At 40.2% G+C, this 21,658-nt stretch overlaps 1 protein-coding gene across 2 annotated transcripts in view; it reads right to left on the bottom strand.

The window, feature by feature from the left end:
• GUCY2C (guanylate cyclase 2C) overlaps window positions 1–21,658 on the bottom strand; it is an 87,279-nt gene that overhangs the window by 25,058 nt on the left and 40,563 nt on the right. For both annotated transcript variants that reach the window (XM_035255278.3, XM_035255279.3), the window contains exons 12-19: window positions 19,600–19,705; window positions 15,738–15,800; window positions 14,779–14,850; window positions 14,247–14,351; window positions 6,957–7,043; window positions 5,123–5,255; window positions 2,893–3,030; window positions 1,678–1,766 (exon numbers count right to left, since the gene is read on the bottom strand). In XM_035255278.3, coding sequence (XP_035111169.1) covers window positions 1,678–1,766; window positions 2,893–3,030; window positions 5,123–5,255; window positions 6,957–7,043; window positions 14,247–14,351; window positions 14,779–14,850; window positions 15,738–15,800; window positions 19,600–19,705 — 793 coding nt within the window. The remainder of the gene's footprint in view (window positions 1–1,677; window positions 1,767–2,892; window positions 3,031–5,122; window positions 5,256–6,956; window positions 7,044–14,246; window positions 14,352–14,778; window positions 14,851–15,737; window positions 15,801–19,599; window positions 19,706–21,658) is intronic.

Raw genomic sequence — 21,658 nt, 5'->3', positions numbered from 1 at the left:
GCCTGTAGTCCCAGCTACTCGGGGGCCTGAGGCAGAAGAATCACTTGAACCCAGGAGGTGGAGTTTGCGGTGAGCTGATACTGTGCAACTGCACTCCAGCTGGGGCAAAAAGAGCAAGACTCTGTCTCAAAAAAAAAAAAAAAAAAAGTGGGCAAAACTCATGAATAAACATTTCTCAAAAGAAGATTTACCAACGACTAACAGGAATATAAAGAAATGCTCAACATCACTAATCATCAGGAAATGCAAATCAATGAAGTACCATCTTACCCCAGTTCTAATGACTCTTACTAAAATGGAACAAGGTATAATGATTGACAGCGGAGTAGGATGACTATAGTTAGCAACAAAAAGTATGTGTATTTCAAAGCATCTGGAAGACGGGACTTGAAGTGTTCCCAACACATAGAAATGATAAATACTTGGCCGGGCGCGGTGGCTCACGCCTGTAATCCCAGCACTTTGGGAGGCCGAGGTGGGTGGATCATGAGGTCAAGAGATCGAGACCATCCTGGTCAACATGGTGAAACACCGTCTCTACTAAAAATACAAAAATTAGCTGGGCATGGTGGTGCACGCCTGTAGTACCAGCTACTCGGGAGGCTGAGGCAGGAGAATTGCTTGAACCCAGGAGGCGGAGGTTGTGGTGAGCCGAGATCGTGCCATTGCACTCCAGCCTGGGTAACACGAGCGAAACTCCGTCTCAAAAAAAGAAAAAAGAAATGATAAATACTTAAGGTGATGTACCCCCTAAATACATGACTGATCGTTACACATTCTGTGCATATGACAAAATATCACATGCACCCCACAAATATGTACAAATATTATATATCAATTAAAAAACAGAGAATGAGGCCGGGCATGGTGGCTCACGCCTGTAATCCCAGCACTTTGGGAGGCTGAGGCAGGTGGGATTGCTTGAGGTCAGGAGTTTGAGAACAGCCTGGCCAACATGGCAAAACCCCATCTCTACTAAAAATACAAAAATTAGCTGGATGTGGTGGCACACGCCTGTAGTCTCAGCTACTCAGGAGGCTGAGGCAGGGGAATTGCTTGAACCTGGAGGCCGGGGTGGCCATAAGCTAAGATTGTGCCACTGCACTCCAGCTTGGGCGACAGAGCAAGGCTGTCTCAAAAAAAAGGAGAAAAAGAGAATGTGTGCTTTAGAAACTAGCTGATTCCTGAGCTGGGGAGTGGAGTAAGGGCATGGGCAGTGAGACTGGCTCCCAAAGACACGCTGCGTCCTAATCCTCGGAACCTGTGAACGTCACCTTATTTGGAAAAAGAGCCTTTGCAGATATAATTAAGTTAAAATTCTTGAGATGGAGGGATTATTCTGTAATATCTGGGTGGACCCAAATGCAGTCTCACGTATCCTAATAGAAAGAAGCTAGAGGGAGAACAGACAGAAGAGAAGCTGTGACCAAGAGGCAGAGATTGAATTGTGTGACCACAAGACAGGAAATGTCTATAGCCATCAGAAACTTCTGGAAGAAGTAAGGAATGGATTAGCCTGTTGGCTCTTCTGCAGGAAGTGTGCCCTTGCTGAGCATGTGAATTCAGACTTCTAGCCTCCAGAACTGTAAGTGAATACATTTTTGTTGTTTTAATCCATTACATTTATGGTAATTTATATGGCAGGCCGAGGAAACGAAAACGGGGAGATATACTCACTTCTAGCTCTTTTTCCTCTGCGGTTTCCAAGAATAAATCTGGGCGGAAGGGTTTCATTCCGTTGGAATTTTCCACTCTGAAAATCTTCTCTGATTGGGTGAGAAGAATTTAAATTACAAAGAAGAATACAGCGTGAAAAAATGGAAGGAGTTTTATCAGAAATCCAGTTGGTTCACTCCCCTGGATGGCTCTTAGTTCAGTGAGAGTGCTGCAGAGCCTAGACCAGCACTTAGTAGACAGGTGTTAATTCAATGTGGCACCCAGTGAAAGGGTCTCATCCCACTTATAACCAGAAGGTTACCTTAAGGATAGGCTCCTTGGTGGGGCACAGTGGTTTACACCTGTAATCCCAGCACTTTGGGAGGCTGAGTTTGGGGGATTACTTGAGCTCAGGAGTTCAGTCTGGGCAACATAATGAAACCTTGTCTCTACATAAAACACAAAAATTAGCCAGGCGTGGTGGTGTGCACCTGTCGTCCCGGCTTCTTGGAAGGCTGAGCCAGGAGAACTGCTTGAGCCTGGGAGGCAGAGGTTACAGTGAGCCAAGATCATGCCGCTGTACTTACTCCAGCATGGGCAACAGAGAAAGACACTGTCAAAAAAAAAAAAAGAAAGAAAGAAAGAAAGAAAAGAAAAAAGGGAAAAAAATGCTACTGACCTTGTAAAACTCAGCTCAGACACCACTGCTTTCAGTAGGGTTCTGTCCATACTATGACTCCACCCTCTCTACATTCTGTAGTTACCCTATTCCCTACCAGTTAACAGTTAGCACATAATAAATGCTTAATAAATGAGGACTGAATGAATGGGATGAAGCATTTTCTCCTGAGAGGACATGTGGCCGAAATCTATAGATCTACTCTCAGTAAGAACTAAAATATGTATGTCATCCTGTTAGAGTAATCTACTTTAGGTGTTAAGCAGGCACATTCTCTTATCGGAATCAGAAGGAAAGAGGAGAATTGCAAAGGAAGAGTCTTAACAATAACACCAACAATAATGACACCTGGCAGTATATGTTGTCTTACGATTTTCAGTGCACTCTAATATTTCATCTTCCTAATACTCTTGTAAAATGTGTAATGCAGGTGAGAAATCATTAATTTTGCACATGACGGAATTGTGATGTGGTCACAAACAGATTAGGGTCTCAGTGGGCCTAGAAAGCAGGTTGGCTTGCTCCCAGAGGGGGAACATGAAGGGATTCAGATGTACCATTTGGGTCCCGACAGCTCAAAGTGTAGAAGGTTTCTTTCCGCAGGATGATCTCCTGTGCGATGATCCCGTAGCTGTATACGTCTCCTTTCTGGGAGATGTTTGCTTGGCGGAGGTGCTCTGGAGCTGTCCACAGGTCTGTAAATGCAGACATTGAGACGGCAAAGTTGAGGGCGGTGAGTGGCTCACAGGTCTCCAGCCTGCTTTTGCTCTCTAATTCCCTGCACCATCCACTCTAAATATGGGTGATGGCTTATGAGTGGCCTTGAACTGATATGGTTCCGAACTTTTGAAAAATTCATGCTAATACTGGTGATCAAAAGTAGAACACACACCTTTTAGACTAACTATGAAACGTTAGGATTTGGGTGAGGTCATATGGCAATATATTACTGAAATCTGCGAGGATCACTGTCTTGAAAACTCTCAAGCTTTACCTAGAATGGGGTCTTGTTGTAGTAACTACTCAGTAAATATATGTTGAATGAATACAGTATGAGAGGTTGAGGAATTTAGCCGTTTATGGGACATATGAAATAAACCTATGAAATCCTAATTACACATTTATGTATATTAAATATATTTTATTTAAATTATTATGATTTATTATTTAATGTGTATATATATTTAAATATAAGTTTATTAAAAGAAGATAAAGACAATACATTAAGACAAAGAGACTATCACTGATATTTTCTAGGTGTAACATACTGGCAGCCTCCAACTCAGCTAGTGTCCACAGAGGTGTTTTCACTGGTTCCCACCGTATTCTCTAAAGAGCAACGAACGTAATTTACTCATATTTTACTCCTGTCCCTGCCGCTCCGTAGTGCTTACGTCTAGTTCACTCCCTTCACATGAGTGCAAGGGTGTGTTTAGCTCCCAGAGACACTCCAGTTTTGAATCCTTATTACACATCTTTGGTAATAACATGGACATGCAATTAATTTTTCTCCAACAGCCGTCACAGGTTTTTCAGGATCACCTAGCTCCTTAGAAACCTTCTGAGATTTATCTTTGCCAATTTTAATGAAACACGTATAGATTCATAGTTTTAGGTGCGATAATATGTTTATGATGATGTGCATTTTCCTCGTTTGGTTTTCTGTCCAAATGTACATCACCTTTTTGAATTTACGTCTTGTGAATTTTTGTGACTTGTGATGCATAGTTGATTATAAAGGTTAAGGGTTGTAGAAAAGGTAAGTAAATCTATTTATGCTAAAATTTCAGGTAACCAATGCCATAGGTAGGTAGCTTCAAGTGAGTGCTGTTCCAGAGGATGGGATTTGACCTGTAATTTATCTGATTTGTGTCACGTTGGATTATCTGATGACAATTTGTACTATTACGTCATGAACCATGCTTGGCACACAGATCTTCAATAAGAGATTATTGGATTGAGTCCAATATTATATTATGCTTGACATGTTGTGGATGTAGGGGGAGGATTGCAATTTTTCTGTTTTTTAAGGAAAAACAAAAGGATTGCCACGTTGAATTAGAAATAGGATTTAGTGTTTGAAGTTAGGTAGTATCTTAAGGCAACATTAGTGCTAGATATCTGAGTCTGTTTAACTGTGAGTCATAATGAAGAAAAGGGTAAATGTTCAACACAAAAAGCCCTTTATACGTCACAAATTCATTTTCTTTATCTTTTTTCACTCTCACCAGAATCCTGAAAGAGATAAGTAAGAATATATTGTACTGGTTAGAGGTTTTTTCTTAACATTTCTTAATACCACAGATAAATGAATGATGTCCCTCATGGGAAATGAGTCTTCTGCTTTCTACTTTACCTTCTTGGACAAATCTGAGTGTCAGTGCCGTCCTCTATAAAGGAAAAAGTTTCAATCACATGATGTCTAAGGTCTCTTCCTGCTCTAACCTTCTGTTTCCTGCTCTAACCTTCTTTCACCTAGTTCTGTTCTCACACGCCTCTTCCTGCTGTAACCTTCTATATTTTTTTCACCTAGTTCTGTTCTCACACGCCATTCAGTTCTTCATGATTTCTCAGCACATGGATGAAGGCAATCCACAGAGGACACTTGTTTAACTCGGGAAGTACTCGTTGACAAGTGTGAAGTTTTGCAGAACGAGCCAGATGTTGCCTCTTGTCGCTTTAAGTACTTATCTTCTGATCAGTGATCACAATTTCCTGAGCGTTCCACATGGGTTTGGAAAATAAAAAGCAGTTGGGAAATGAATGAACATTTCATTCATTACAGACCTTTTTTTGGAGGTAAAATGGAATTGCAGCCAAAATCCGTGATCTTCACCACCATTCTACTGTCCACGACGCAGTTGGTAGATTTCAGGCGACCATGGACTTCTGTCTTACTGGAGTGCAGATATGACATTCCCTGTGATTTTTCAGATGATAGAAAAATAGAAATGTGACACATTTCAGCTGCTTGATTATTTTAGAGAAAAAAGTGACATTTGGAAATCATTTTAGCAGACACTCACACCGTCAGATTTTAACCTTTCTCTCATTATTTTTATTTGAACAACATTACTGAAGTCCTAATATTTGCCTATATATTACATCTAGTTTCAAAGTCTATTTAAATGACAGAGTAAAAGAGAATTGTCTAAAATCTCTGGTTAAGTAGTTGTATATACTGTGAGGCAAAGGGTTTTAGGTAGCCCTCTGGTCCTCTGTTACATCAATTTAAAATAAAAATATAAATAACAGTGCCTTGCCTTTCTGAAGGTGTGGGAGTGTCAGGCTAGATTATTTCCTAAAACAAAATTGGTTTCATGCTATTTTCAAACAATGTTTTATTCATTCTGTTTCAAAAGGGGAAGCCTGGCCTGGCTCGGTGGCTCATGCCTATAATCCCAGCACTTTGGGAGGCCAAGGTGGGAGGATTACCTAAGGCCAGGAGTTTGAGACCACCCTGGCCAATATGGTGAAACCCCATCTCTACTAAAATTATATGGTGGCAGGTGCCTGTAATCCCAGCTATTCGAGAGGCAGAGGCAGGATAATCGCTTGAACATGGGAGGTGGAGGTTGCAGTGAGCTGAGATCATGACACTGTACCCCAGCCTGGGAGACTCCATGTCAAAAAAATAAAAAAATAAAAAATTAAACAAGAGGAAGTTCGTTTTTGGCTGGCGTGCTTCTCTCTGGTGGTTAGAGGGTGTCTCAGCCAAAGCTGGTTTTCAGCCGGGATCACAGGAGCAAAATGTGTGTGGCAAATCAATTTTTGTAACACTTCTTTCAAACTGATTCTGACTCCATATAACTTTCAGGTGAGTTAAGACTACATCGAAGAGCTCCCTCTCACAACCAGCTTGTCTTCAGTGTTGAATGAGGCCCTGGTTACTGGTATCCACTCTGGTTTTCCTATCATGTCTGAAAACATACATGTCCACATTTATTATCGATTCCTGCAAGACGGTTGCCTGTACTTAACATTTTCTCTAATGAAGCTGAGGATTCAGTTGTCTTTCTTTCTTTCTTTTTTTTGAGATGGAGTCTCACTCTGTCACCCAGGCTGGAGTGCCGTGGTGTGGTCTCAGCTCATTGCAACCACCGTCTCCTGGGTTCAAGCAATTCTCCTGCCTCAGCCTCCTAAGTAGCTGGAATCACAGGTGCCCCCCACCACACCTGGCTAATTTTTGTATTTTTAGTAGAGACGGGGTTTTGCCATTTTGGCCAGGCTGGTCTCAAATTCCTGACCTCAGGTGATCCCCCTGCTTCAGCCTCCCAAAGTGCTGGGATTACAGGCATGAGCCACCACGCCCGGCCCTGTTGTCTTTCTTGTAGTTTTCTATGATTTTGATTTCTGGAAAATCTGTGACACTACATGCCCCACACCCAGACTACAAGGAATATAATAAAAAAAACCCTGATATATATTGAACTTTTACTTGTACCATTACTTGTACATTATTTCACAAAATCCTCACAACCAAAAATCCTACAGCCCTGACATAGCTATTACTATCATTTTACAGATGAAAAAAACCAGTGCACAGAAGGTTGAATAACTTATTCCATCTGTTTTCTTATATTTAATTGTCATATTTTCTGTGTGTGTGTGTTACTCTCACCTTAGCAATGTCATACAAGACAGAGATCTTAAACTCCCAATCCATGAATGTGCCATCAGGGTAAGAGATTGTGTCATTTAAAACTTCCTGAATAGGAAAAAATAAAAAAGAGAAAAGTTGTTGCAAGAAAGGATATTGTGGAGAGATTATTATGAACCAAATAATTTTCTTCTAATTGTGAGACCTTAGGATCAGGAACAAATTGGAATTCTGTTGTCTGGGTTTTCATGAACCTATTTTTGTTTTATTTTCTGCATAAGAAGCATTGGGTGGTTTTTGCTACCAGGATATGAGCAGGAGATACCCATAGCATCCCAAATTTCAGTTCTTCCATGAGACAGGTGTAGGGGAATAAGCAGTGGGCAGGAAGACTGCTTAACAAGCGGCTGCCCTGTGTGTTCTGTCTCGTCTAAATTGGATCCATGTTTTAAAACAGGCAATTACTATAAGAAAATTCCTTCTTTAGGCTTGTGTTTTTACTCACATAATCAGTTATATCAATTAGATTAATTGCTCTTGTTTTTTTTTTTTTTTTGTTTTGTTTTTGAGTTTACTAAGTCCTCTGTCAATAAGAGAGATCTTGGATTTTTTGTGAATTGTACGACCTGGAATAATTTCCCTCCTTCCTTCCTTCCCTTCCCTCCCTCCTTTCTTTCTTTCTCTTTCCTTTTTTCCTCCCTCCCTCCCTTCCTTCCTCTTTCTTTCTTTCTTTTTCTTTTTTTTTCTCCCCTCTCCTCCACTCCCTTGCCCTCCCTTCCCTTTCTTTCTTTTTCTGTATTGACAGAGTCTCACTCTGTTGCCCAGCTGGAGTGCAATGGGACAGTCTCAGCTCATTGCAACCACTCCCTCCCAGGTTCAAGCAATTCTCCTGCTACAGCTTCCTGAGTAACTTGGATTACAGGCACCTGCCACAATGCCCAGCTAATTTTTGTATTGGTAATAGAGACAGAGTCTCACCATGTTGGCTAGGCTGATCTCGAACTCCTGGCCTCGAGCTATCCGCCTGCCTCAGCCTCCTAAAGTGCTAGGATTGCAGACAAGAACCATCACGCCTGGTCTATACCTGGAATTTTCAAGTCACTAGTTGAATATGATGATGGTTCTACCAAGTTGCAGGATTTTAATTAAGCTAATACATAACTGTTCTTCACAGTAGAACTCTAAACAGGACTCTGATAAAAATAGTTTCTTATTTTAGGAAAAAGCCCAATTTGATTTTTAGTTTTAACTCAGGCACTATACCAAGAATTTCCAAGGAAGGGTCTGAAGTCCTTAATCACTTTAGATAAGGCTGGCTGGGCTATGGGTATCAGGCTAAGTTGACAGAGGGGAGTTATGGGCAGACAGACTAATTCTTTTCTATGCTTTCTCTCCATTTAGCTCACCATTCACCCATCCTACCCTGTTCTCATCTGCCAAATTGTAAAAAGTATATTATTCGGTTTTGATAATAAAAGGAATAGTTGTTTACTATAGAAAATGTGAAAAAAATTATACAATATAGGGCCGGGCATGGTGGCTCATGCCTGTAATCCCAGCACTTTGGGAGGCCGAGGCGGGTGGATCACAAGGTCAAGAGATCGAGACCATCCTGGTCAACATGGTGAAACCCCGTCTTTACTAAAAATACAAAAAATTAGCTGGGCATGGTAGTGCGGGCCTATAATCTCAGCTACTCAGGAGCCTGAGGCAGAAGAATTGCCTGAACCCAGGAGGCGAAGGTTGTGGTGAGCCGAGATTGTGCCATTACACTCCAGCCTGGGTAACAAGAGCAAAACTCCGTCTCAAAAAAAAAAAACCAACTATATAATATAAAAAAGAATATAAAATTATTGCTAATTGCAGTATCTAATTTATTCTCATTTTGATATTTTCTTCCAGTCTTCTTTAATGTAGATATGGAAAGTATGTGTAATAAATTTTATAAAATTTAGATCATAATGTATATGCAGATTTATATGTTATTTTCTGAGCAATTTTAATCGGTGACCTGCATATTTATTTTTAGAAATTATTGAGCGTTCTCTCTAGACCAGAGACTGTGTTGGTGCTGGGATTATAATGGGACCTAGTTGTAGGGTGCACAGTCTGTGAAGGAAACTGACATTCATAAAATAATCAGACCAATAAACATAAAATTATAAGTGTGGTAAGTACTCTGAAAAATTGCCTAAAATCTGGGGATTTTATCCTTGAAATCTGGGCTTTGTTATGAAGGAAGGTTAAAGATGAAGGAAATGGCTGTTGAGCTGAGATCAAAGCCAGCAGGGAGGCAAGAATTTTGGGGAGAGGGAACAGCATGGGAAAAGAACCTTTTGCGGAAGAGAGAATGAAAAGTTTGCAGGCCTGATTATCTCAGCACCATTTTTTAAAGTACCCTTCTTTAGTTACATCTGTCATAAACTGAGTCCTATTCTTGGCGCATGTATGTTTCTTCCATAAATCACCTGCTTCTTCCCGAGCTGTCACCGCACTGCCTTGATTATAGTAACTTTCTGGCAAGTGGCCTCTCAATCTTTTCTTTTCAAAACTGTTTTGGTTATTATTGCTCATATAGATGTGTGTGTGTGTGCGTGCGTGTGTATGTGTGTGTGCGGGTGTATATATATTTCTGATGAGCTCTGTTAAGGAAAGTTTTGCCTTTGATTTCAAGTTTCTTGTTTTGAGAAGAGTGTATATATTTTCAGTGTGAATTAGTTGGTATGCAGTGTTGGTAAACCGGCTCTCTATTAGTAACAGCCCTGATGTATATCGTGCTTACTGTCTGTGTTCAGCTTCCAAAAGCGTAACACTGACTGCTGGCAAATTCTTGAATAACTTAACAATCAGCTCTGAGCTAGTTCCAGCCAGTTCTAGAGTATCATTGATTCCTATTTAAGAACTTGACCAAGTTCTGTTAAGATGTATCTAATGTGTTAGAAAACCTTCAGTGTTCTTAACTGATCTTTGCATTTCGTGTTGAGTATTTTCAAATAAATATTTTTGTTGAAAATATTACAGAGGATTTTTTGAGTTGTATTTTCTGACTGATTTGGCTAATACATGTGATATATACGTTATATACATTATGTAAATTATTTTCTATATACTTATTTCATTTCTAGTCATCATACAAATTTCTTATAATTTTTAGTATTTGAGGCTTTTGCATTTTCTAGGTAAATAATCATATCGTCTTTATTATGTATTTTAATTAATTAATTTGTTTTTTGAGCCAGAGTCTCACTGTCGCCGGGGCTGAAGTGCAATGATGGGATTTCAACTCACTGCAACCTCCACCTCCTGGATTCAACTGATTCTCCCACTTCAGCCTCCCAAGTAGCTAGGATTACAGGTGCTCACTACCACGCCCAGCTAATTTTTTGTATTTTTCTTAGAGATGAGGTTTCGCTACATTGGTCTGGCTGGTCTCAAACTCCTGACCTTGTGATCTGCCTTCCTTGGCCCCCCAAAGTGCTGGGATTACAGGCATGAGCCACTGCATCCAGCCTCAACTTTAAATTAAAAAAAAAAAAGATTGCTTTTGTGAAAGTTGTTAAAATCAGAATAGAGTCACAAATGTTGAAAAAAATCCTGACAAATACAGCCAGAAAAGGCCATGAAAAAAGGGTTGTCATGCTTGTATGCTTCATAACAAAAACTATCACAAAAGACTCTACGGAAACCTCAATGTTGCACAAAGGCTATCACAACCTTTCACAAAAAAACACTTATACGAAGACATCTGCTCAACAGCTGCCTCTCCAACCTCTGTCTGGCATCATTCTTGCTACCGATCTTTGTAACAAAACAATGATGTAATCCTCTTTTTTTTCCCTTTAAAATCCTTTGTCTTCCTTTACCTCTCTGAAGATGCATATAATTTACGATGACACATGTATTCCCATTACAATGTTCTTTTCCAAATAAATATCTTTCTTTTAGAGAGCCTCTCTGTGTTTGTTATTTACGTCACCACGCTCTGATAACTGTCTATCTTATTTCTGTTTCATGCATTAGTGCTTTGGTTAGAACTTTCAGAACTGAACACACAGTAGCACAGTGGTGGGGCTAGGGAGTCTTGCATTAATAGAAATGAAGTTAGTTGTTATTTTATGACACACAATCTTTGCAATGTTAAGGAGGTATTGTTTTATTTTTAACTCTACAAGAGTTGTTATTATGGGGGAGCCTAGGAATATTTCTGAAATGAGGTCCGAGAATTCTCTGACATATTGCCATTTAACCATTGTTTTCCTTGTTGAGAAGAGGTTGCAAATATGAAACCTGTATCCTCTTCTCTGAGCTATGGTTTCACAGCTTTACTTCAGGCAGGTCTTACTTTAATGTCATCTTGCCAGAGAAGTCTTCCATGACTATCATATCTTTTATTTATTTATTTTTTTTTCTGAGACGGAGTTTCGCTCTTGTAACCCAGGCTGGAGTGCAATGGCGCGATCTCGGCTCACCGCAGCCTCCACCTCCTGGGTTCAGGCAATTCTCCTGCCTCAGCCTCCTGAGTAGCTGGGACTACAGGCACGCGCCACCGTGCCCAGCTAATTTTTTGTATTTTTAGTAGAGACGGGGTTTCACCATGTTGACCAGGATGATCTCCATCTCTTGACCTCGTGATCCCCCGCCTCGGCCTCCCAAAGTGCCGGATTACAGGCTATCATATCTTAAGTGGCATAACTCAGGTATGTTTGAAAGGGGATTATTATGAATAACAAAAGAGCTTTTCTCCCCCCGACCCAGTAAATTACAGGGGTTTTAGGAATCAAGGATGAAGACAAAATATATTTTTACCATATCAAAATATTACATTAATAACAATAGAATAAAATATAATTCCCAAACAAAGAATACCAAATTCAGCTTAATTCTTCTTAACGTTGAAGTTAGAAAAAGTAATTCTTATTATCTATATAAAAACTATTCTAAAGTTAAACAAATACATGAACATACTCCAAGTTCATTTACCATTTAGCAAAGTTCACATAAGATTGATACTAAAATCTGATTAAAAGCTAATATAGTTGTGAATATAGATGAAAAAGTATAATAAAATACTAGAAATACTAAGCCAGTTGTGTATACAAAAAGCATAACACAAACAATTGAATATGGTTAATTTTATGAATGGAAAAATATTATTATAATGCACCAAATCAAAAAGTCATAGGAGAAAAATCCATATGAGCATTTCAATGGATGATAAAAGTGATCATTTCAGTTGATAATGATAAAATAACTACACATTTCTAAGAATAATAACTATTTTAGGTTTTCAAAATCAGAAATATTTTTCACATGAGGTCTAGACCATACTGTCATTTAATTTCAATGTGACACAAATTTTAGAATACCAATTCACAGAGCCTGATCAAAGGGGTTCACATGGCTTATTATTCCTTGAAAGTGATTCAGAATTGGCCTATTTAAATATTTACTTTTTTGAAACAGATTTCATGATTCAGTCGCTTCTGAAACGTTCCCTTTTTAAAGACTAAATTCATTCGCAATTGAAACATGGTTTCACTGCATTTTTATTCCCAATTTTGTGTATTTGCATGTTTTTTTAATCGTTGCTAGAAGTGAAAGGCTTGTGTGTTTTAATAACTTTGTTTCTTAAGTTGCAAGTGCATTTTAAAATTCGATCCTATTTTATTCAATTTATAATGTTTAATAGTTTCCTTATGTTATATTCTTCTGAAGTTTGCATTGAAAACTTACATTGTTTATAATGTTTAATGGTTTCCTATGTTATATTCTTCTGAAGTTTGCTTTGAATACTTACATTGTTTATAATGTTTAATGGTTTCCTATGTTATATTCTTCTGAAGTTTGCATTGAAAATTTACATTGTTTATAATGTTTAATGGTTTCCTATGTTATATTCTTCTGAAGTTTGCATTGAAAACTTACATTGTTTATAATGTTTAATGGTTTCCTATGTTATATTCTTCTGAAGTTTGCATTGAAAACTTACATTGTTTATAATGTTTAATGGTTTCCTTATGTTATATTCTTCTGAAGTTTGCATTGAAAACTTACATTGTTTATAATGTTTAATGGTTTCCTTATGTTATATTCTTCTGAAGTTTGCATTGAATACTTACATTGTTTATAATGTTTTAAGAACTTATACCTTAGCACTCTTTTCCTCTTTGATCTCAATTTCCCACGGCCAGCTCCCTGCTCTAGATTTCTCTCCCACGTTCCATTCCACCGGTCCCTCACAGGCTTGCTTTCCCTTTTGTTATATAGCAAATAAATTCTTCTCAAAGTGTTAAATACAGTTGATGGCTTAATATGTCACTTTTTCCTTATACCACTATTGCATTTTCATAGAGATTAATCCAAAGAAATAGCTCTCAGACGTTAGAATAACACGCATGAAATAATTTTTTAAAGAGATCGTAATATTTAGGGCTATGATTTTTTTTTTCTTTGAGGGAAGATTTGAGTTTATACAACATAGTGTGAAAGCTAATATTCTTGCCTTTTTTTTTTTTTTTTCCTTGAGATGGAGTCTCCCTGTGTCGCTGATGTTGGAATGCAGTGGCGTGATCCGTGCTCACTGCCAACTCCGCCTTCCCGGTTCAAGTGATTCTCCTGCCTCAGCCTCCCGAGTGGCTGGGATTACAGGTGTCTGCCACCACACCCAGCTAATTTTTGTATTTTTAGTAGAGATGGGGTTTCACCCTATCAGCCAGGCTGGTCTCGAACTCCTGACCTCAAGTGATCTACCTATCTCGGCCTCCCAAAGTGCTGAGATTACAGGCATGAGCCAGCATACCTGGCCATATTTTTGGTTTTTTTTTCCCTTAGTTAGTTTCTCTGTCTGCTTTGGACTTGCACAGTCCAGATATCTGACCTCACTTGGCATCTCTTGGATGATCATCAGTCCAAGAGTGGAGTATAAATTTGGACCGTAGCAGAACCAAGAATGATGACCAAGTCTTCCAATATTTATTTGGTATTATCATAATAATTATCCATTTCTCTTTTAATACAAAAGCCAGTATTCATGTAAAACAACATGTATTTGGAGGTAATTACTCTTCCATTCCACTTGGGGAGAGGTAATTCTCCTCTCCCCAAATCTATTATCATTTTTCTGAAATTTTTTGGCTTGTTTATAAAAACATAATCTGACTGAAAAAATCTCGGGGATCTAGTCTGGAAAGTATGTGAGCCCACAAACTTTCCCTGATAGCTCTCTAATATTTTGCTCGGAAAATATCTTAAAAGGCCTGCCTGAATATTTTTCATATAATGAGGAAATTGGAAATGCCCATGGTTTCTTACCCGGAGGGATCCTCTCTCACAGTATTCAGTCACCCCGAAGATCATGGTATCCAGTTTCACTGTACCGTAGAACTTGGTCAGGTTGTAATAGTCAATCTGAAGCAACTAGAAGAACATGTTTGTTTACAAAGCAAATTAGCCAGAATGGGGTGCCAACGTAAAAACTAATATGCCAATAAAATATTTTGTTTCAGATCTTTGAGAAGACGTATTGCTTAATAAACTTAACATCACACATTCTATCAATCTCATTCAATCATCTTTCCTTTGTCAGTAAGAGGACTTGAATACAAACTTTACTTTCAAATCATAGCAGGTCCACATTCTAGGAAAGACCAGTAGATCTCCAGAATGTTTCACACCATCAACCTCACTTTCCAGTATCTCTTGGTAGAATTTTCAACAAGAAGTACAGTCACCATTTCTTGGCCTGAGGGCTTCTCTGTCAGCCTCTTACTCCACTAGCGACCTTGGTGATTAGAAGAAATGGAGTGAAGTTATCTCTCAAGGATTTGAAGGAAGGGCTACATACCTTGTTCAATTCTATCTTCTGTTTTTCAGTGAAATTACCATCATTGTGCTTGAGATCTTTGAGAATCACTCGCTGCAAAAATCAATGACATTTAGGAGACACTGTTGTAGTGTAACTCTTTAAATGCATTTTTTAATAGTTTGCTTGTGTGTCTCACTAGACTGTAAGCTTTTGAGAGCAGTGACAGTATTTGAATTTTTTTTTTAAGACAGAGTCTTGCTTTGTTGACTAGGCTGGAGTGCAGTGGCACAATCTTGGCTCACTTCAACCTCCGCCTCCTGGGTTCAGGTGGTTCTTGTGCCTCAGCCTTCCCAGTACCTGAGACTACAGGCATGCACCACCATGCCCGACTAATTTTTGTATTTTTAGTAGAAATGGGATTTCACCATGTTGGCCAGCCTGGTCTTGAACTCCTGGCCTCAAACAATCCGCCCGCCTCAGCCTCTCAAAGTCCTGGGATTACAGACATGAGCCACCGTGCCTAGCCTCGATTGATGTTTATATCCCTGGTGCCTAGTACCTGGGATATAAGTTCAGGCTTGAATGTGTCTTCAAGAATGACTAAATGGAAGGAAGGAAGGCAGAAGGGAGGGAGGGAAGAAGGAAGGATGGAAATAAGATGCAAAACTCTCATATGGGATTGTTGTATTTCTCAGCGATGAGCCAAAATACAATACTAGGGTTGCCCTGACTACTCTGAGTATCTTTTATATTTCCTTTTCTTCCTATACTCCACCCTTCCCCAATATTCTGTTTCTCTTCCAGTTTCCCCAGGATTGTGAGTTTTGTAACTCTTGAAGCATTGCCCTGCCCATCCCTGTGAAGCTCTAAGAACAGCCCCTGGGAGCAGCCTGAGCACTCCCACCATTGTGATACTGACATCAGGGGCCAGCCCAACGAGGGGTCAGAAGGCCCAGAGCATACCCCAGTGGAGAGTTCAGAGAAGTGGGAGAGGTCACCTTTTTGTCGTATTTGCACTGTCGTAGTCTCTGGATTGTATCTCGTCTTTTGTCATCATCAATCTGGCACAAGAAAAGGCTGATTATTCCAGAAGCTCCATATCTGCTCCTACTCACTGACTGTCAAAGGCTGGGAGGCCCTTCCAGGCGGCTGCATCTGTTTGCTCAGCAGCATGCAGGGCAGGCAGGTTTCCAGACAAACTGCTGTAATTGACTTGTTCCCTCTCGCTAACTGAATTCCAACATGTTTGCAGGTATCTATTGCTCCCATGCTTAACTGTGGGTTTCCTCCCTTCCTCCTGTGGCCCTACTTCAACCAGATATTTCCTTTGCTCCCCTCTCCCCAACCCCGTTTTAGTGGGAATTGTGTAGCTACAGACGGATGCGCGTGGGAAAGGATGCTGTGCATTTGAGTTGCACACCCATATTCCTAAAGGCCCGAGTAATGCAAATGAGAAAACTGGGCCCAGTGTCTAAGGGAAGCAGTCTTATCAGCTCTGGGCTCAGCCCGAAGTTGCTAAATCATCTTATTTGTCAAAAGAAGCTGGTAATAAGAATTCTTTTTTTTTTTTTGAGACAGAGTTTCACTCTTGTTACCCAGGCTGGAGTGCAACGGCGCGATCTCGGCTCACTGCAACCTCCGCCTCCTGGGTTCAGGCAATTCTCCTGCCTCAGCCTCCTGAGTAGCTGGGATTACAGGCACGCGCCACCATGCCCAGCTAATTTTTTGTATTTTTAGTAGAGACGGGGCTTCACCATGTTGACCAGGATGGTCTCGATCTCTTGACCTAGTGATCCACCCGCCTCGGCCTCCCAAAGTGCTGGGATTACAGGCTTGAGCCACCGTGCCCAGCCGGTAATAAGAATTCTTATATGCTATCTCATGATATTTGCATGTAGGCAATTAATTTTTAAATGCTAAATACTGAACAACAGCACACACACATAGGCATGCATTTGCAACTGCAGCCAGATATGGCTCTTGGACTCCCAGGTAATGACTTCTGTTCTAAAGACAGAGAAAAGGTTGGGAACCATTGCATCTTTCAATGTGACTCTCATAAAACTCTGAGATGTGTTATTATCTTTGGTAAAGTTTACCTTACAAGGCCATTTTGAAATATGACTTAAATGATTCTCTAAGTTCCAAGCATGATGCCCATTGCAGGCTGACAGTTATTGTTATTTCATTTTCTTCTCATTTAACAAATAAAGTACAGAAGGGTTACAGGACATTGAATGTCCCATACAAAGAGAATGGCAGAGCCTGGGCTTGTCTTCCTGCCTAGTGTTCTTTTTACTGTTTCAGACCTTGAGGAGGTTATTTAAACTGTTTGGACCTCAGTTCCTTCCCGCACAATTCCAACTCACAGAAATAGTTGGGGGTTAAATAAGACAAGGTTTGTGAAATTCTCTTGCTGCTAAAGGACGTCTCTTTTTACCCTCAAAAGAATGATCATCTTGATTATTTTTTTCTGTGTTACGCTATCCCTTTGACTTTCCTGACTTCTTTGGTCTGGAACCTTTGGTCTGATATTCTGACACTTTCTCTTCCAGCAGTGGGATGTTCAACTCTCTATTATCTCTTCTCTTAGTCTCGCTTTCCTATTTCTGCATTCAGTGAGTATCCAAACTTGAACCACTACCTGTCTGATGGTGTGGCATTTTCCACCCTTGCTGACTTTGGGTGACCTTGGGTTTTCTCTATGTCTACCTGACTAATAGCACCCGATGAACTCTCTGTACAGCCAATTTCTGATCCACCTGCTTCCCAACCTGTCTAAAACTCAGATTTACAATGATAACATGACAAAGATCACTTCGAACTTCCCTCCTCTGAGTTTACTGTCCCAAAGACCTATTTCCTCAGCTAGGTGACTCATTCATTCTGATGAAATAGTAAACATTCTGTACTCATAAAAATTTTGTGTAGAAACTGACAAGAAATGGATGGGGTATACTTCTAGGAATATTCATATTTTAAGAAAACACACAGAGACACATGCTTTGGCTTACTCCAAAAGAGAAAATATGAAACACAGGGTTTTGAGGCAGTGGGGAGATGCTTGAGGAGTGACACTAATGCTGGACTTAGGCAGAGGTGGAGCGTTTGGGAGCCCATCCGGTGCTGTACAGAGGCAGAGGTGCACATGCTCTTTCTGAAAGTCCCCTGTCCTCTTCCTAGTGTTATTTCAGATAAGCAGGATACCATTGGCAGGAGGCTGTCTTTGTATCATGAGTTACTATAAATTGCAACTTAACTTAGTATATAGGCAAACTGAAAACTAACTTAAGAATCTATTTTTGTCACAAATGGCTGGGTTTCAGCCAATCACAGGCAGCTAACTGAACAGACCATGCCCAAATAAAGCAAATGCCCAGCTGTAGCCAATCACGTAATTTGTGTACTTTACTTTCTTGTACATCCTATGAAAGCTCGCTGCCCATGCTGCAGAGTGGAGCTCTCTGAACCTCTTTTGGTTTTGAGTGCTACACGATTCATGAATCACATTTTGCTCAAATAAATTCTATTTTGTCTGCCAGAGTTTTCCTTTTAACACTCCGTACTTCCAGTTTGTCATTTAGGTCAATACATTCTCTCTCTGGAAATTCAGCAGTCTTAAGGTCATTTACACCTGACTGTAAATTACTGTTAAATTGGTTCCGTCCTGACACTTGGCTGAGACAGTTTGGTCTTTGTGAATATAATCTTTCTGCTGAGGTTCAGAGTGCAGCAGGAAGGTCACATTGGGAGCATGTCATATTTCTGAAAGAAGGGAAGACTTTGTCCACCAATAGCCATGAGGAGATCTGAGCCATTAGAGGGCAGCACGCAGGACTCGGAGAGGAATATCAAGAGCTGGTAGAGAGGTTCCAGAGACAACCTTAAACCACGTGCAGCTTTATTGCTGCTGATTTTAAGTAAGGAAGCATCTCAAATCACATTACACTATCGGTTTGGCCCTACTCTGAAGGAGTCCACAAATTCCCCTCTGTAGAGGCCTTGGGTCTCCATATTCCTTAATATGCACTGGTATACAAACTAGGATAATTATGTGGTGTATGGCAGGTGTTACAATCTCAGCCTTTGTAGTTAGACAGGTTGGGTTTAAATTGTAGCTGTGTTCCAGGAATTCCAGCCCTGCTACTTCACAGTGCTCAGGAGAAGATGAAACAGGTTCATGCATCTGGTGCGTTGTAAGTGCTCAATAAGTGTTAGCTGTTGTTACTTATAGCAGTCTTACTCATTAGGTATATGTGAGACTGCACTGTTTCTTTCTTTTTTCTGTTTCTTAATCTTTTGTCCTTCAGGTTCCTTATTAGCAAAATTATGATGATGAAGCCTAATTTGGGGTTCTTGTGAGGAGTAGATGAGACAGCATAGGTCCTGCATGGACTGTGCTAAATGGAGTAAGTTATTTTTGGCTGCTGCTATTTCCTGGTTGAAGGGGAATGTGAGCAAATATAGGCAGAGGCCTCTTTCTTCAGGAATGAGTAAGACAAGTCATAGGTCCTCAGTATGGATAGACTGGTATCCAAGGTTTAAGGGAACTCAGATGCTCTACCCATACCTACATTCCTTCCATGACAAATTCCCAATATGTGTATTTCTCTTCTGGATCAGATGCAAAGAATGAAAACACTCCATATTTCAGCCTCCAGTGAAGTGCTCATTGGATTAACTAGCTGACACAAAGGAGAATGGAGAATTGGGGGAAGTGAGAGAGCTGAAAACTGGAAAGCATCCAAGTCTTGCTTTTTAGAATAACTGTACGTGGCACATAATCCTGCAGTGCTACCTACGTTCTGTCAAATTCCTGGAAAATTGCACTCATTCTTCAACAAGTAAGGTAGGCTTTACCTTCAGGCTAACTTGATTGGTCTCATTGGTCTCCAGAGGAAAGATATTTTCAGAAGGAATGTGGGACCATTTTTTCTGACGACGTTCATAATCTTTTTTATACTTTCTGTGAAAGGAATAGAACTGGTCAATAGGTTTCTATTAGTAGCCACACCATTCAGGTTCTGAAGACTGGCAGAAATGTAGAACCGTGTTATGCTTAGGTAGATGGGCGTGAGAAAAGGTAGTTCAATGATAGAACACCACATTCTCCAAACTGTAAAGTGCTTACCACCAGTGGACCTGCAGGGCTTTCTGATGGGCTTTTATAGCAGTGGCCCTCAACCTTTTTGGCACCAGGGACTGGTTTCCTGGAAGACAATGTTTCCATGGAAGTGGCAGGGGGTGGTTTCAGGATGAAACTGCTCTACCTCAGATCAGGCCTTAGATTATCATAAGGAGAGTGCAGCCCAGACCCCCTCGGCATGCGCAGGTCACAATACGGTTCACACTCCTGTGAGGATCTGACTCTCCTGCTGAGCTCCGGCAGTAATGCTCGCTCCCCTCCGCTCACCTCCTGCTTTGTGATTGGCTCCTAACAGGCCACGGACTGGGAACTGGGGACCCCTGTTTCCTACTCTTTCTTTTCTTTTCACTTTACTTTCCCAGGTCCTTCACTGAGGCAGTAAGCTGATGACATAGAAAGAGTGAGGAAAAAATACAGGAAACAAAATGTAAAGTTGGTAAAGTTGAAAGGCAAAAATGTTATTTTTTAAACCACAGAGAATACCCCAGATCCCTGAATAAGCCAGTTCCTCTTACCCATCTGTGCCTTTTCAAAAAATATGTTTAAAGAAAATGGAAAAGTACAGAGAAAATGTAACAACACCTATCTCAACTACCAAATGTTAAACATGTATAGTTTTCTTCAGATAGTCTAGGTCCCCAGACAGTGTAGGCTGGGTATTAGGCCCCACCCCCTGGGCCATGGACTGGTACTAGTCTGTGCCTGATAGTGACCAAGCTACACAGCAGGAGGTGAGCGGCCACCTACGCGCCACCTCCTGTCAGATCAGCGGTAGCATTAGATTCTCCTAGGAGCGCAAACCCTACTGAGAACTGCACATGTGAGGGATCCAGGATGTGTACTCTTTATCCTTATGAGAATCTAACTAATGCCTGATAATCTGAGGTGAAACAGTTTCATCCTGAAACTCCCTCCAAAGTTATTTTGCACAAAAGCAGTCCCTGATGCCAAAAAGCTTGGGGACTGCTGGTATACCTGAAGCAGAATTCTCGGGCCATAGGGGATGTAAACTTCCCACTGTACAGATATCACCAAATTGCTTCCCAACGCAGTGGTTATGAATTGATTTACCTTCTTATCTTGAGAATTCCCATTTTTTTTACTCTTGTCATCATTTGGTATCGATACACTTTTTTTAACCTTCATGATGTAGGAGAAATGATTGACTTTATTATTGCTTTACTTTGCATCTTCTTGATGATTAGTGAGATTATCTTTTCAAATACTTTCTAGCTATTTAATAGAGTACACAGACTCAGAATTATATAGAATTATGTATTTACAGTTTTGCTCATTTTTTCCTAGTATCTAATTTGTTTTTTTCTCATCCTTGTTGACTTATGTAAGCTCTTAATATATTTTGAGAAATAAATCCTTGGTCCTTGTGTTTCGCAAGCACATTCTTCTAGTTTATTACTTGCTTTTACAGAAAGTTTTGATTTTATTATGGTCATATTTGTATATTTTTCTATGGCTTTTCCTTTTTTTATCTTGACAGAAGTGCTTTCCTAACCTGATATCATAAATTCATCTTTATTGGACAGAGTGGTTCACACCTGTAATCTTAGCACTTTGCGGGGCCAAGGCTGATGGATCACTTAAGGTCAGGAGTCGAGATCAGGCTGGCCAACATGATGAAACCCTGTCTCTACTAAAAGTATCAAAGTTGGCCAGGTGTGGTGGGGCATGCCTATAATCCCAGCTACTAGTGAGGCCAAGGTCCAAGAATTGCTTGAACCTGGGAGGTAGAGATTGCAGTGAGCCAAGATGGTG

The sequence above is a fragment of the Callithrix jacchus genome, chromosome 9 (genome assembly GCF_049354715.1).
Source record: "Callithrix jacchus isolate 240 chromosome 9, calJac240_pri, whole genome shotgun sequence".
Classification (NCBI taxonomy): Eukaryota; Metazoa; Chordata; class Mammalia; order Primates; family Cebidae; genus Callithrix; species Callithrix jacchus.
The sequence above is the reverse complement of the archived record's forward strand: the minus strand, read 5'-3'. Positions and strand labels throughout refer to the sequence as shown.